We start from the raw sequence: 14,203 nt of genomic DNA on the forward strand, positions 1-14,203 counted from the left end.
ATGTGCTCTATCCATTGTCCAACAAGAAAGTGTCATCTTCTTCTCATCCTTGCACTGTTTCCTGAGCACCATTATTGATCGTGGTGTTCAGTGGTTATAAACCAAAATGATTCATTGCCATCAACACCTAAGCATTAAGCTAAGAGCATAATGTGTGTACACTATTTTTTGTCTTTGTCTTAAAGGGCCAGTCTGCTTTGGTGCCATTATTTGTTGCCAGAAATGCTTAGCCTGAAGACTGTAGACACTGTTTGAGGACTGATCTAGGCTTCCACTTATGGTTTAAGAATCAGAATGTTATGCTCTTTGTGTCCAAGTATGTGTACATGCACACATAAGCATGTATACAGACATCTGAGGGAGTTTATTCAAGCAACAAATTTTGTGTGTGTGTATATATATACACGTGTATACACACATAGGTTATATACACACAGGAGCACGTATAGTCATTTAAAAGAGCTAATTGAAATGGTATAATTCCTGGCTGTTGACTTGAGTCCTTTTTGTTACTCTGTAATTAGCATTTATTTTATGATTTGTATTCATTTCAGAGTTCTGAAGCTGTTTTGTTCTTCTAAAATAAGTTTTAATATCTTTGGAGGTTATATCATTTTTCAGTAATATTTTTTGGCAGTTTTATCATTAAGAACTTTGAAGGCTTCTTTCTTGAATATGTGCTTTGACAGTTGGGTGATTTTGTCTCCCTGTAGCTGAACACATACAGTTACTATAGACTTCAAAGGGAAAAGTCGTTGCACAACTACGTTCTAAATTAACCAAGTATTTGTGTGGGAATTGGATTACAGGGACTGGAAGTGGAAGCCAGTTCCCTGCGCTTGAGTAAATCAGAGCAGCTTTTTTTACTTCAGAGAAGTTCTGCAGATCTCAATGAAAATTTGCCTTTCAATATGAGTACACATTTTTTTCCATTCATCAACAGCTGTACTGTTTTTACCATGATTAAATTTTTACATGCCAAAAGTTGTGTGTTCCAGAAGCTCAGCAGTCACTGAAAGATGATGAGAATCAATTCTTAATGTGTTCTTTGTCTCTGGAAAATTTACTGGAGGACACCACTTCCACTAAAAGGCAGGGGGAACACTTTAATATACCTGGAATAAAAACACTTTCAATAAAATCAGAAATTATTTCTTCAAAACCATTCAAATAAGTACACAAAAAAAAAAACTTATGCCAGGATTTATTCATATTTTTTATCTCTGTAAGATTTGGCTATACAGACATTAGAGCAGGTATTTTTAAAATTTTACATTTCAAGTGAAGTTTCCATCTCCTTTTCCAGTACACAGTGGAATGTCTACAATGAAAATATATTGAAGATGTTCAGCTCTAGTGGGCCAATAGTTCCTGTATGTTAAAAGAATTTATTGCAGTGGAAGTTCTTTTCGTTCGTTTTTCAAAATATTTTGAATTTCATGAAGATATATTTCACAAGTACAGCAACTCACGTCTTCCATAGCCTGAGCATATTGGCTGATTGATTTAAAAGAATGACAAAGCCTAGAAAAGATTACTTCTTACTGCAATGATGAATTAATTTTGCTCAAGATCTCTGATCCTTACTGTGGTTATTTATGATTGATGAATGCTTAACATCAGTGGAAATTATGAAAATGTCTTTCTTACTGCCGTTGGTCTTTGACATTTTGAACTCCGTTTCCTGAAGTCTGTTGCCAAAGCCTTAATAAAGACAGATTTGGGGTTTTGGCTTGGCTGTGCTACACTGTTTGGTTGAGCTCGTCTATTTTTAGATAATGCAAAAGTGTAAGTGAAAAGGAATAAGCAGCCTTTTCAGACTTAGAAAAATTTGGCTTTTTCCATCTTAATTCTTCTAAGATCGTTCACACTAGATTTACTAATGGCCTTCTTATGGCCAAGTGTAAACAGGCTCTTTTTAAATGTTCTTTCCCTTTTTTTTTCCTTCGTGTATGGTATTTTTGTCTCTGTTCTATACTGAGATTTAATTGGATGTTAGAGTCCATGTGAATTTCCTTTGTATTTTAAATGCACTTTAGGTCTGTCATTGGTTTTTAGACATCTCTTGGTTGGTTTTAAGATGTTTCTTTGTTTATTTTCTTCCATTCAGCCTGATTCTGTGTCCTTGTTTGCATTTATTTTTTACCACAGAAATAGTTACTACTTGCTCATAAATCTGTATTTTCATCCCCTTCTCCATTCCTCTCACTACTGAATCTTTACCAGTTTTGAGTTCTGTTCATGTGACCTTTTATCCCCACCATCTTTGCACGAACAACTGAGCATTGACTTTGCCATCTTTCTGGACTAACGTATAAACAGTCATTGCATTTTCTTGCTGAACATGGTTTCTGTTGTGTGTAAGTGCCTGAGCTTATTGTAGCATTTACTGAAGTTGTCTGCTTTGCTTCTGTCTTTTTCTGGATTACAGTAATTTCTGCAAAGACTACCTCTCTGGTCAAAATTGTTGAACATATCAACTACATTTTGTTAAATGAACCGTTATTGCTCTCTTCCAGTATCTGAACGGTGCTTGCAGCGAGAGTGGAGTTTGGTCTCTTCTCACAGGTGACAGGACGAGGGGAAATGGCCTTAAGTTGCGCCAGGGCAAATTTACACTGGATATCAGGAAACACTTCTTTACAGAAAGGGCTGTTAAGCAGTGTAATAGGCTCCCCTGGGAGGTGGTTGGGTCACCACCCCTGGATGTGTTTAAAAAACATTTGGATCTGGTGCTCAGGGACATGATTTAGTGAAGGGTGGTTAGGGTAGTATGGTTAGGTGGTGGTTGGACTCGATGACCTTTAAGGTCTTTTTCAACCTGAGTAATTCTGTGATTCTATGATTTTGTTGCCATTTTCAGTTCTTCTTATATTGTTTTGTACTTCTTTATTTTCTTATTTGTACCACTTGTATGGATATCCAAAAGAGACATGTAGTGTTTTTCACATTTTTCCCTGTGTACTACTGTAATTCGTTGAACTCCCTGTCCTTCTTTCATTGCAAGCCCTTTTCTCATCTCTATTTGATGATAAATTGCATTTGAAGAGATAAATTTTCCTTTCTCTTTATTGTCTTCTTTTTTGTTTTGTGTTTTATTTTATTTTGACTGGCATAGAACATGACAACATTTTTCTTTTTGTCATGTATCTGTCATTGCACTGTCAGGTAATGATATTCTTGTTTAGTCCATATGCATGTAACTATCCAAAAGTATGATAAATAACGTGAGTAGTTGAATTTGCTGACGCTCCTGTTAGATGCTCCCTTGTGAGAATATTTTGAATTTAATCTTTTTTTCCCATACTGCCTTTACATATTCATATTTTTGGCAATTATGAAAAGCCTATTTTCAAAATACAATCTTTTTTTATGGGCTGGCACATTTTGACAGTGTGCTATGACAAAAGGGTTGGACTTAGAGAACATAGGTTTCTAGCGGTCTAACCTGGAAGATATAAGTCAGTTCTGACAGGGTACATTTTATGTATAAATAGATTCTGGCGTGTTCCCAAAGCAGTATTATTATTAAAACAAAACAAAACAAAAAAGACACTATTGTAACAAAAGAGACATAATTTTCTGTGCATTTCTGAAAGACAGAATCAATCATTTCACACTTTAGAAAATGTAAGGTAACCTTATTCTAAGCACCTGTTCTAAGCTAGTGGTACAGATCTTCATCCATGGTTCAACTTGACTTACAAATTCACTTCATAGTGTGTGCAGCCTGCAGTCCTACCTCCCACCAGAGTGATGAGCAGTGAGGTTTGTATGAAGCTACAATGGGCCATAGAAAATATCCACTGGAGAAGTGTTTTCTGTGCTATGTTTAATGAGGGTTTTGTCTTCTTACTGGAAATTTTGTCTCCAAAACCAAGAATATTTACATTTTATAGATACTTAAAATGCATCTGTCATCCAGAAGATAGAAAAAGAAGTGTTTAGCCTTATTGTATCAAGTACATAGTACAATGAGGGTGTAATGGAATTTGACGTGTTTTGGAAGTCTGTGTGTAAACATGTCTGATTTCTCTGTGATCTGTATGTTACCCTAATCTTTAGGTGGCATTTAATGGGATTGGACATGCAGGTAACATATGCATGCTGAAGCTTGTGGCTTTCATGGATGTCATTACATTTATACCAGGGTTGAAATACCTTTCAAGAACTTCATGTTTCACAGATTTTTAGCTGTATTTCTGGGAATCGAGAGTCTGGTGGAAGACAGAAAGTAGTTTGTACATGGAATATTAAGTGGAAAATATATCAGCTTGTGTGGTTAGGAGTTGAAGCTTGCTTTTCTGAACATACACCTACTTCCTATACCAATCACGTTTGTTTAGAAAAGAATGTTCAGCAACCTAGTTTCTCTCATTTGTGGCTAATTAGCTTCAGATTTCAACAAAACAATTTTTCATCCTTCACAGGACAGGCAGTGCCAGTAACTAAATAAATAGAGAATGAGAAAGGTCCGTAGCAAGTTCATTTTCACTTTACGGAGTTGAAGTTGACTTGTTAACGCTGATAGCTCTGAACTGATGGTGTTTTGTTTTCTTCCTGTTAGCAGCTTCCTCAGCTCTGATTCAGCAAGGCCCATAGGGTGCATGCTTGCAAGTTACTGCAGTGATTGAAATGTTTAGATAGACAGAAGACACACTTCTACCTGTAGAGACATGGGGATATTTTACACTGAATGACCTTATCAAGGTAAGGACAGGGAATAATCAAATAAATTTCTAGGAAGGGAAATTTTAATTAAATTACAAGGAAAAAATATATTACGATAAGGATAGCTTAGCAATAAAACAGAGTAATTGCAAATGGTGTATACCTCTATCGCAGGAAGTTTTTAGTAACCTCTACAGGGGCAGATAGGTAATACTAATTTGCTGCTGGGAGATGAAGAGCTTGTACAGGAGCACTCTTGCGGACTTGGGATTGCTAGGATTTCTGGTCAACAAACTTGTTACTATAATGAGAAGAGTGTGGTCAGCCATGATGAGGGAGAATTGACAGGGCTCAAGAAGAATATCTTCAGGCATTTCTTACTCAAGCTGTTTGAGTTCTGATGTCCACCACTCGAGCCCTGACCGCAGGATCTGGAATTGATAGCTCAGTACTAAAATAGACTTAGACGAGGACAAAATGAACTGGGGGTTTACAGATTTCAGAACATAACTCAAATTTTACAAGAAGACCTTGAAAGCTACATCAGACACATAAAATCATCATGCTTCTGCTTATATGACTTATTGCTGTGGAAATGGAATAGTTGCTTTTCTCTTTTAGTATTGTGATGAGTGACCAGATTATTTCCTGCCAATATGAACTGGGGATGGAACAGTAAACCAACATGAGTAAATTACATAAAAATGCATTTTTTAAAACTTTTGGAGCAAGGAAGTGTGTATTTTTTCCTTTCTGGCTGCAGGCTGTCTGCAAGTACCATAGTGATAGTCACAAGGACATTACGGAGTACAACAACAAACTATATTCAGTGTGGCTAGTTTAAAAGGAAGATTTGAGAAGTCACAGTTTATTTACTTTAAAAAAAAAAAAAAAACAAAAAAAACGTGGCTCCAAGCAATCTTGTGACCACAGTATTTTGCTTTGGTTTTGAAGCGGGAGATTGGATTCAGTTTTGGTGTTGTCATATTTAATGCTGGTATAAGAAATTCCACTATCAAGGCAAGCAGCCTCTGACTTTTGTGCGCAGTAGATCTGACGAAACGTGTGGCGTTTCGAATGGTCAGTTGTAACTAGTTGCAGTGTCATTCAGCAAATGAATAAAAGTTTACATTAATGGGGTTTAAATTTCCAACAGATGTAAATACTCTTCTTGTCACTGTGTAACAGGATTTGCATGCCTGCTCTAGATCTTATTTTTCATATTTACACATTACACTTTCAAACATACTGATTTCCTTAATGAAATTTTATTTTCTCTTTTTTTTTTTTTGGGGGGGGGGGGGGAGAAAAAGCCCAAACAACTACTTTTTGCTGATGCATCTGATACGTGAGTGCTAAAAAACAACCCCAATTGGTTACCTTTAAAAAGATTTAAAAATTTCTCAGAAGGAAGTTGCATAATAAGACTGAGAGCTCAAATATGTGAGTTTTGGCAAAGAGCTGTGGAAGAAAGGTCTCACAAGAAAGGAACTTGACATTTTGAAAAATTTTTATTGTCCGGTGTGGACAGGGAACGGGAAGTCAAATCACTCTCAGGCAAGCTGCAGCCTCTTCCTTGCTGACCTTTAAATGCCATTTAGTGTCATCAGAAAATCAAGGAAGTGCTAGCAACAGGGCTTTGGTTAAGAGAGCGAGGTATCAAGGATATCTTTTGAAAGCAAACAGAAACTGACTTCCATTTTTATAGATATCTTTTATTTTGTTTTTTTTTTTTTTGTAAAATGGGATTCTCACAACAGCACTTTTTTTAAAAAATAGATTAATCTCACATTATTTTATTAATATGATCATTAAAATTTTCCTAAATACCTCCTGGACATCAGAGCTTAAGTTCATCCTAAAAAGGAAATCATTTGGAAAAGTCATTTTATAATGCTTGAGTTGAGTTCCATGGGCTGTGGACTTTCTTAGTCTTGTAGGAAGTGAACATGGGAATGGTATGCCTAAACAATCAAATTGCTCTGAGTCTTTAAGCACCTGTGTTTTGAAACCAGTCTTTCTCTGGGTGTCCAAAAGGTCTTTGAAAGCTAAATTCAAGTGGGGTAATGCTTGGAAAATAAACCTTTTATCCCCAAAGTACATTAAGAAAAAAGAAGGTCCCTTATATTTCAGAAGTTTAAGGAGCAGAAAAGAAACTAGATGGCAAATCGAACACTAAACAGTGTATGCATGAAACCTGATGATGATACTCCATAGTAGGTTGTACAAACTATTTCTTGCTTTATTCCAACATCTGTCTTAAGGAAGTGAAATGAACTTTGTGGTTGTACTGTAGGAGCTGTTCAAGACTCTTGCTGAGCTAGAGTCCAGATACTGGGGACCTGTGTTGGTGCTACTGTGTTTATGATGGGTTTTCTTCAGCTTAATTCAGAAGAAAAAAAAAAAAAAAAAGAGAGGAAACACTTTGTTTTTTCTTGCTGGTATGCATTACTTAATCACTGGAACTGCTAGCAAAGTGCTGTAAAGCTAGTGTAATTGCTAGGTTTTACAAGTTGAGACATTTTTAAAAACTCCTTATGTAATCCAGTGACCTTTTTTTTGCTGTTTTCTTTTTTCATTCTGCAAAATAGTTACAAAGCACTCAGATTGTAGAAACTGAATTTGATTCTGAGCAGAATGTTTACGATAACCTATTGCTGTCAAATAAAACAGATTATAAGGGCTTACTTCTACATACAACTAACTGTATTATCACCGTGGTCATCAACCTCCTCCTGCAGAGTGCATCCTACTCCAGCTCATAGTGGATTGATACCAGGAATAGTTCACGGAAACCATTTTTCAGAAGTAACCATCTTGTAACTAAATGGAAAAGTAATCTACTTATTAAGGAAGCTTCTAATAAATATAGCAAAAAAGGACTAACAGGTTTTTGGAGAAATGTGTTTGAAAGATCTTAATTAGCAGGTTCAGAAATATAATTCTAAAGTTTTGTTTCAGTGTAAAACTAAAATAAAAATCAGTATGTTCTCGCAATCTCAATTCCTAGACTTTTCCTACGAAGAGACTTATCACTGTATGACTGCATGTATTTCTGAATGAGTATTAATATAAAAATGCATGAAGATCTTGGTCAGAAATCAGTGAAAATTATTCTCTTGGTTTTAATAAGTTTTGAGTGGAAACTGAAGTAAGTTTTAACATTAAGGAATTACTAAAATAGTTTCTGTTTTTCTTTTTTTCTGAGCCTGTTTAAATGAAGTATGGTGCCCATCAGTAGGAGTTCTTTTTAGCATATTCCTTGATTGGTGTAGTATTATAAACGTTTGCACTTGATTATGCATACAAATTGAAAATAGTTTTATGGTAGCAGAGTTTCTTTTGTGTAAATCTGTGGAGAACTAGAAATAAAATAGGCAAGCCTGGGATACAGACAATTAATGAAGTGTTCTCAATGAAGAGGAAAGGTTGCTTTCAGAAATCCGTATTACTTGTAATTCAAATAAAACTGAAAATGTGTTTAGATAACCATATCTATATGGTGTATTTTAAATAGAAAACAGTGGCAGTATTCCCATCAACTGTAACATTGCATTGCAGTAGATGCTTGTAGTGCATTCTGACATTCATACTGCTTGTAGGCTTTGTTCCAGTTGACCTTTAGACGTGTCCAAAAGTTACAGTTTGCAATTCAGTAAGCCTGGCAAGCAAACATACACGACTATTCATATCACTGTTTAAACGGCAACCAGATGTGTCTTGTTTTTCTTCTTTCTCTCTCATTGTTTTTAAAAAGTGATGTTAATCCAAAATGTTAATCCATTTACAGGGTTTTTCCACAGCACCAAACTCCCCTTCGGTGAATTCCCGTTCCAGTACCCTAGGTCCATCACTGTCCCTTGGTAATATCTCTGGAATGACAGCAAACCCAGAAGTGAAAAAACGCAGAGCACCTCCTCCACCAGTTTTGACACCTCCGCTGCAGAATATGGAGATGAGCGGACCGGAGAAGACAGCAATACAGGTAACAGTGACACCACAGAAATAGATTTATTTGCAGAATATGCTGGCTACCATCGGTTCATTAATCACAGATAAAGTCATTCACAGACATTTTGACTTACCACTAAGTCTAACACACTGAAACTATTGATCTCACAAAATAAAAACATTAAAAGTCTTGAAGCTTTGTGCATATTTACTGGGCCTTCTTGAGACTGCCCCAAGCTTTCCTCCATTAAGAATTTTTATAAATGCGAAAAAGTTTTGTGAAGCATTATTATGCTGAAAGAAGGAGAGAGAAGAAAAACTAAGGATAGAAAAACTGGTAATTATATAGAGTGGCTAGATATCTCTGTTGGCCGGGATGGTCTGGGATAATTTTGCACAGTGTTCTAATGGAAATTCTCAACATGTTTTTTCCTCAAATACTTGTCAAGTTGTTGCCTACATCCTTGTTTGCTGTGCTGGATACCAGAGTTACCTGATTTTCCTAGTTGTACCATGTGAACTGTTAAAGCAATGCTCTATTTCACTATTGCATGACATATTCAAACTGAATTAAATAGAAATTGAGGAGAAAAACCTTTCCGAGGACCTAACCCTTTGAAATGAATGGAGTTACGTGAAGAAGATTTACTGAAAATGCACAAGATCTTTGCGTCCGCCATAAAAAAAACATTATTATTCTAAATGTAAACTGTAAAGTCGGTGTACAAAACCAGATATGGATGCCAAATAGGAATGCAAGGAGCCATACCTTCAAGGTCATGTAATGGGACTGGCTTTGTCTCCTTAGGGTTTCTCTTTATCTATAGCAGGATTATCTTTGGAACGTAAACTGTTAATCTAAAATGGAGTCATGAAAGAATTTTAAATTCAGCATAGTTGCTGAGGAGGAGTCTAATGCTCAGGCTCACTCCTTGTCACTCTCTTATTTACCTGTGTTAGACACACCTTGGGTGCCTTCTCTAATGAATCATTGTGTAAGCAAAGTTAACTTGGTAAAGGATCATAGGATTTTATTTTCCAATGCTTACACTAGACGAAAGCATGATTGGTGGGACGTGGAAGTGCTTCATGTTTCAAAATATTCACAGTTGTCATTGATATAACTTTTGCAAACGTGGCTCAAGAGAAACAGTATTATCTTGCAACTTTCTTTTTTCAAATTTTCTTTCGAAATTCCTACTGTACATGTTGTGATGAGGTTTCTTGTGTCCCCGGATTGAAGTGTTCACTGTGTTTGAGACAAATAGATGTTTTTGTAGGAGAATGTTATGGCACTTAAAACAATTAAAAATTTTAAAGTATCACAGTTATTCTGCCATTCTCTTAGGCTTATTTGCATGTGGTATGGCACTGACATTTTAAATTCTTTTGCACAAAACCAATGAGAAGCTTATCCCTTTTTAATACGAATATTTGTATTTTCAGCATTGTTGCAGATAGATAAAACTGCTGCAGTTTTGAAGCCATTTGGAAAGAAATAAGAATTTAACAAAAATAGCATACAGGAGTGTCTTTCAAATTCTGATAGTCTAAAGGAAAAGCTGTTTTGGGGCTATATAAGTGTCTTGACAAGCCAACGAAGCCAGTAGTATGGTAAAAAGTATAACACGTTGCTGGAGTTACTTTGCCTATATTTTTGGGGAAAAGGACATCTTTATGAAAACAATTGCTCGTGTCAAAATACTAAACTGTATTTGTGCTTCCAAAGCTCCTAGTTTGAAAGTGTTTCACAGGTTTCACTGTAGCTCAAACAAGAACATGTGGAGTACAGTTGAAATGGGACACAGGTTCTATGAAGCAATCAAAAACTGAGGGAGGAGATTAATTATGTATTACGTGGCAAGGTAGCAACAGGAATACTGTTTATACAAAAGCCCAAACAGTTCTTTTTTATCTACGTGCTGATTATCCATTTGCTGTGAAAATAGAGTAAAAAATCTCAGGGTGTAAGTTTATTTCTTTAGTTTATGGGAAAGAATTAGCACTGATCTTTTTTTTTTTTTTTTTCAGGGAAGGACGTCAATTCCTTATTAATAGACTTCCTTCCATAAAAAGATAAGATGTTTGTTTAGAAAACTTTATTTATGTGCAACCGTTACTAACAGGAAGATCCTGCAAAAGGGGAACGTGTTTATTTCCAGTGAATGTAGCACGTTAATAGAAAATGAAAACCATGGTATTCTGAACTTTCAGAAGCATTTTTCTTTTCAAACTATCTCCTTCCATAAAGCTGGGTAGAAAAGCAAATACAGTAGCTGTTATGGAGACATGCAGTTTGACTATCCAACCCAACAAGCATGTTATTTTTAACCCATTGTTAAGCTCTAGGGCATTCCATTTTCTTTACAGAATAGATGTTGCTTTAGGAATATACATCTTATCTCCCTACCTAATAACTGTAATCAGAAATTTCCACGACTACAAAGGGATTTTTAGGCTTTTAAATGTATATTTTCTGTGTGAATTTTTCTGGGTAGGTGAGTTGCTTCCTATAATCATAGTACAGTGCAAGTTTTGTTTATGTGGGGCTTACAGTAATTTACCTCCTTGAGGGTAAGACTCTGGCAGTAACTCTAATTACTTTATAGGGTAACATGATTAGTTTTGCTATTCCATGTTTAGATTTCCTATTTCCATGTCTGTTGTGAGGTAGTGTTTTCTTCGTAACTGTTTTAAATCTCTTACAGTAAGTATTCATTTCTCTTAAGATGGCAGTTGAGCAATGTTTCAGAGTGCGCTAAGCATGCACCAAGTATTTTATATGGGAATGCAGAGTTAGAGAAAGGAGCACATATATTTATTCTTTAGAAACTATTTTTACCCCCTTTTTGTAAACATCCCTCAAGTGATGCAATCTAGAATAATGGGAAGCCACTTGAAAAAGTACTTTTTGAAAGATCAAGATATGATAGCATTTCCAATAGGAAATCCAAGAAGTAAGATGCCTTGCTGTAGGAGCAAGGAGATCATTTCCTTGGTAAGTTGCAATTGGAGCCTATACTGTTCAGATAGGTAGAGCAGTACAGTGCATGGAGGTGCAAAAAAGGTGAAATTCCTTTACAGACATTTTCTGTTCACTGTCACAGCATTTCCAAGGATGTGCTAACAAAACCTGGGGTCACTATATGGTAGGCAGAGTATAAAGCGAGTCACCAAGACAAAAAGGACATGCCATTTAGACAAAATACACGAGTGAAAATCTGTATGAGTATTCCATTGTAGAGCACATGGAGAGAAGCTGCACATGAAATGTGTCAGAATTAAGCACATCTTATTCAGTTACCTTACTTAGAAAAGAGAAAGAAGTGTAGTTCAGGTCATTTAGTGGAAGAATTGTACAACTGAGTGTTTGAATCTTTTGGAGATGGAGAATACTATATACTGGCAAGTAAGTTTATGGGAATAATTACTTTTTTTTAATGTCTATGGAAAAGTGAAGAAATTGGAGTGAAGGGAGATGATAAGGCCTGAGGGGGCTTTATGTAAGAGCTTTTTCTATAAAATGGATTAGTTTATTCCAAGCAAAATCGTGAGACTTTTTGGAGACAACTTCAGAATTAGAAGAGGACTCTTCAGTGCCTCCATCTTTTTAATAGCTTTAATGTCAACTGCATAAGCCAGAAAATGCAATTTGTAGACAGTGATAAAGGAACCGTGTGCTGTTTCAGCTGCTGGAATTGTCAGAAGCAGAAACCTTTCATATTATATGTAGATAAAACAGGAGATGTCTTAGTCTTAACGTCTTTGTTGTTGTTTTTCATTTAATTTTTTTGGACTATTCCTGTACTTTTGTGGGAGGCAGATGCGTTCCACAGCATGTTTCCCTGTTCCAGCCCATCTTGTGTTTGCAGTAGTTCCAGTTCCAGCTGCGCTCAACAAGAGGAGTGCCATTGAACTAGCAGGCCCCTAGATTAGACCTTGAGAAGCATTTTTCATGACTTTGGTAGTGATGCCTTTTTCACAGGAGAAGCTGTGTTATAGTACTGTTCATCCATTTCAGTATAAACTAATCTAAATAGAATATCTCAGTTATTGAAAGATGCAAACCCTCTGATTTATTGAGGATATTAGGAGTGTGTCAAAAGAATGAGGTATTCTAAAGAAATGACTTCTTGGAAGCCATTGATTTTGTCTTACCTGCAGACAGGCCTGAAATACTTGAAATCACACGGGCACAGTGTGTAATGAAAACATACCTGAGGTTTGTTCTGCCAGCGAGAACCACAGAATATTCAAGTAGAGAAAGTAAAGGAAAGGCATTGAAAGAAGCCTACGAATGAAATTATACTGAAATAATAACTAACATACAACATTTGTTCGAAGAATTATTAAACCCTAAACTCATCTGGATTTCCAGACTCAGTCCTTGAATTTGTAGTTGTCAGATTTCCCATATACGTGTGTATACTACAGTCATGAATTTGGAAGCCACTTGCAAGGATGACTCATTATCGTTCTTCTAAGTGAAATACATTTTAGAACAGTGGCCAAGATTTTAGAAACAGTTCTCTGCTGTTCATAATTAGGAAGCTGAGTTTGTAGCTTGACGTTTTCAACTTTTAAGATGTCAGAAGCTACGTTTGGTTGCTCAGCAACTCATTGTCTGTCCACTGGGATTTTAATATCACATTATTCTTCACTATGCCACCTTCTGTTGCAAAAGCAATTGGAATTGAGATTATAAACATCTGAACAAAGCAAACATTTCTTCTGCTCACGTTTTCCCCCAGCATATTCTCATTTTTCTGTACAGATATCTTTCTTGCTCATTTCCACGGTGCAGTTACCACTCTTCCACCTCTCTTCTTTGTCATCTAGGGGCACAGATCTTTGACTTGCTGACTGCAAGGATAATCTCAATTGGTATGAAATCACACTGTTGTTACTGTTCACATCAGGTTTCCGAAATGATGTATTTCCATATGGCTGCAAATTGGACTTTAAGGCAATGGATACAGACACTGTAGGACAGTGCAGAGTAAGGTACATTTATAGCATTCACAGCTGTGTCATTAAAGAGGCCTTAAGTAGAGCTCTCCATCTCTCTGCCGCGTGAGTTAAAGTTTCTTGAATCTTCTCATTCCCTGCGCATTTCGAATCAGTTTGACATTTAAAGTAGCAATATTATTTCTGTAGTGAGCCTCACTTCTGAGAAGCAGCTAAGTGCTTAGCAAGGAGCCTGTGTTTGTGCCCTCTTTTCTGTCGAGTTTCCTTCAACTATGAGTAGCATCGTTTTATGGGAGAGGCATGATAACAGCAGGCATTGCAATTGCAACTTGGTCTCTCGACTTCACTACAACTGAATGAGAAAAACCACTGCAGATTTGTTTGTGCATCAGCTCCCATTCGTTACTGTGAAAACTTCTCTCCAACCAGGGGCCTATGTTCTGAGAGGAAGAGATTCAAATCTGTTTAGATTTACCAAGGTGGTCAGTCCTCTTTTTGCATAAGTGATTATAGTCATAACTGCGTGTGGTAACAGAGGGAAGAGAAGGGTTTGGTTTTTTGTATTGCAGCAGAATAACATTCTGCTGTAGGTATTTTTGTCCCTATTGAATTA

The 14,203-nt window shown here is 36.3% G+C and overlaps 1 protein-coding gene across 4 annotated transcripts in view; it reads left to right on the forward strand.

The window, feature by feature from the left end:
* The window catches only part of COBL (cordon-bleu WH2 repeat protein), a 146,783-nt gene that overhangs the window by 66,836 nt on the left and 65,744 nt on the right, over positions 1-14,203 (forward strand). For all 4 annotated transcript variants that reach the window (XM_065751711.1, XM_065751712.1, XM_065751713.1 and 1 more), the window contains one exon: positions 8,462-8,656. In XM_065751711.1, the coding sequence (XP_065607783.1) occupies positions 8,462-8,656 (195 nt within the window). The remainder of the gene's footprint in view (positions 1-8,461; positions 8,657-14,203) is intronic.

Source organism: Cyrtonyx montezumae, unplaced genomic scaffold (assembly GCF_038088225.1).
Source record: "Cyrtonyx montezumae isolate F1298 unplaced genomic scaffold, pur_monq_1.0 scaffold_8, whole genome shotgun sequence".
Taxonomy (NCBI): domain Eukaryota; kingdom Metazoa; phylum Chordata; class Aves; order Galliformes; family Odontophoridae; genus Cyrtonyx; species Cyrtonyx montezumae.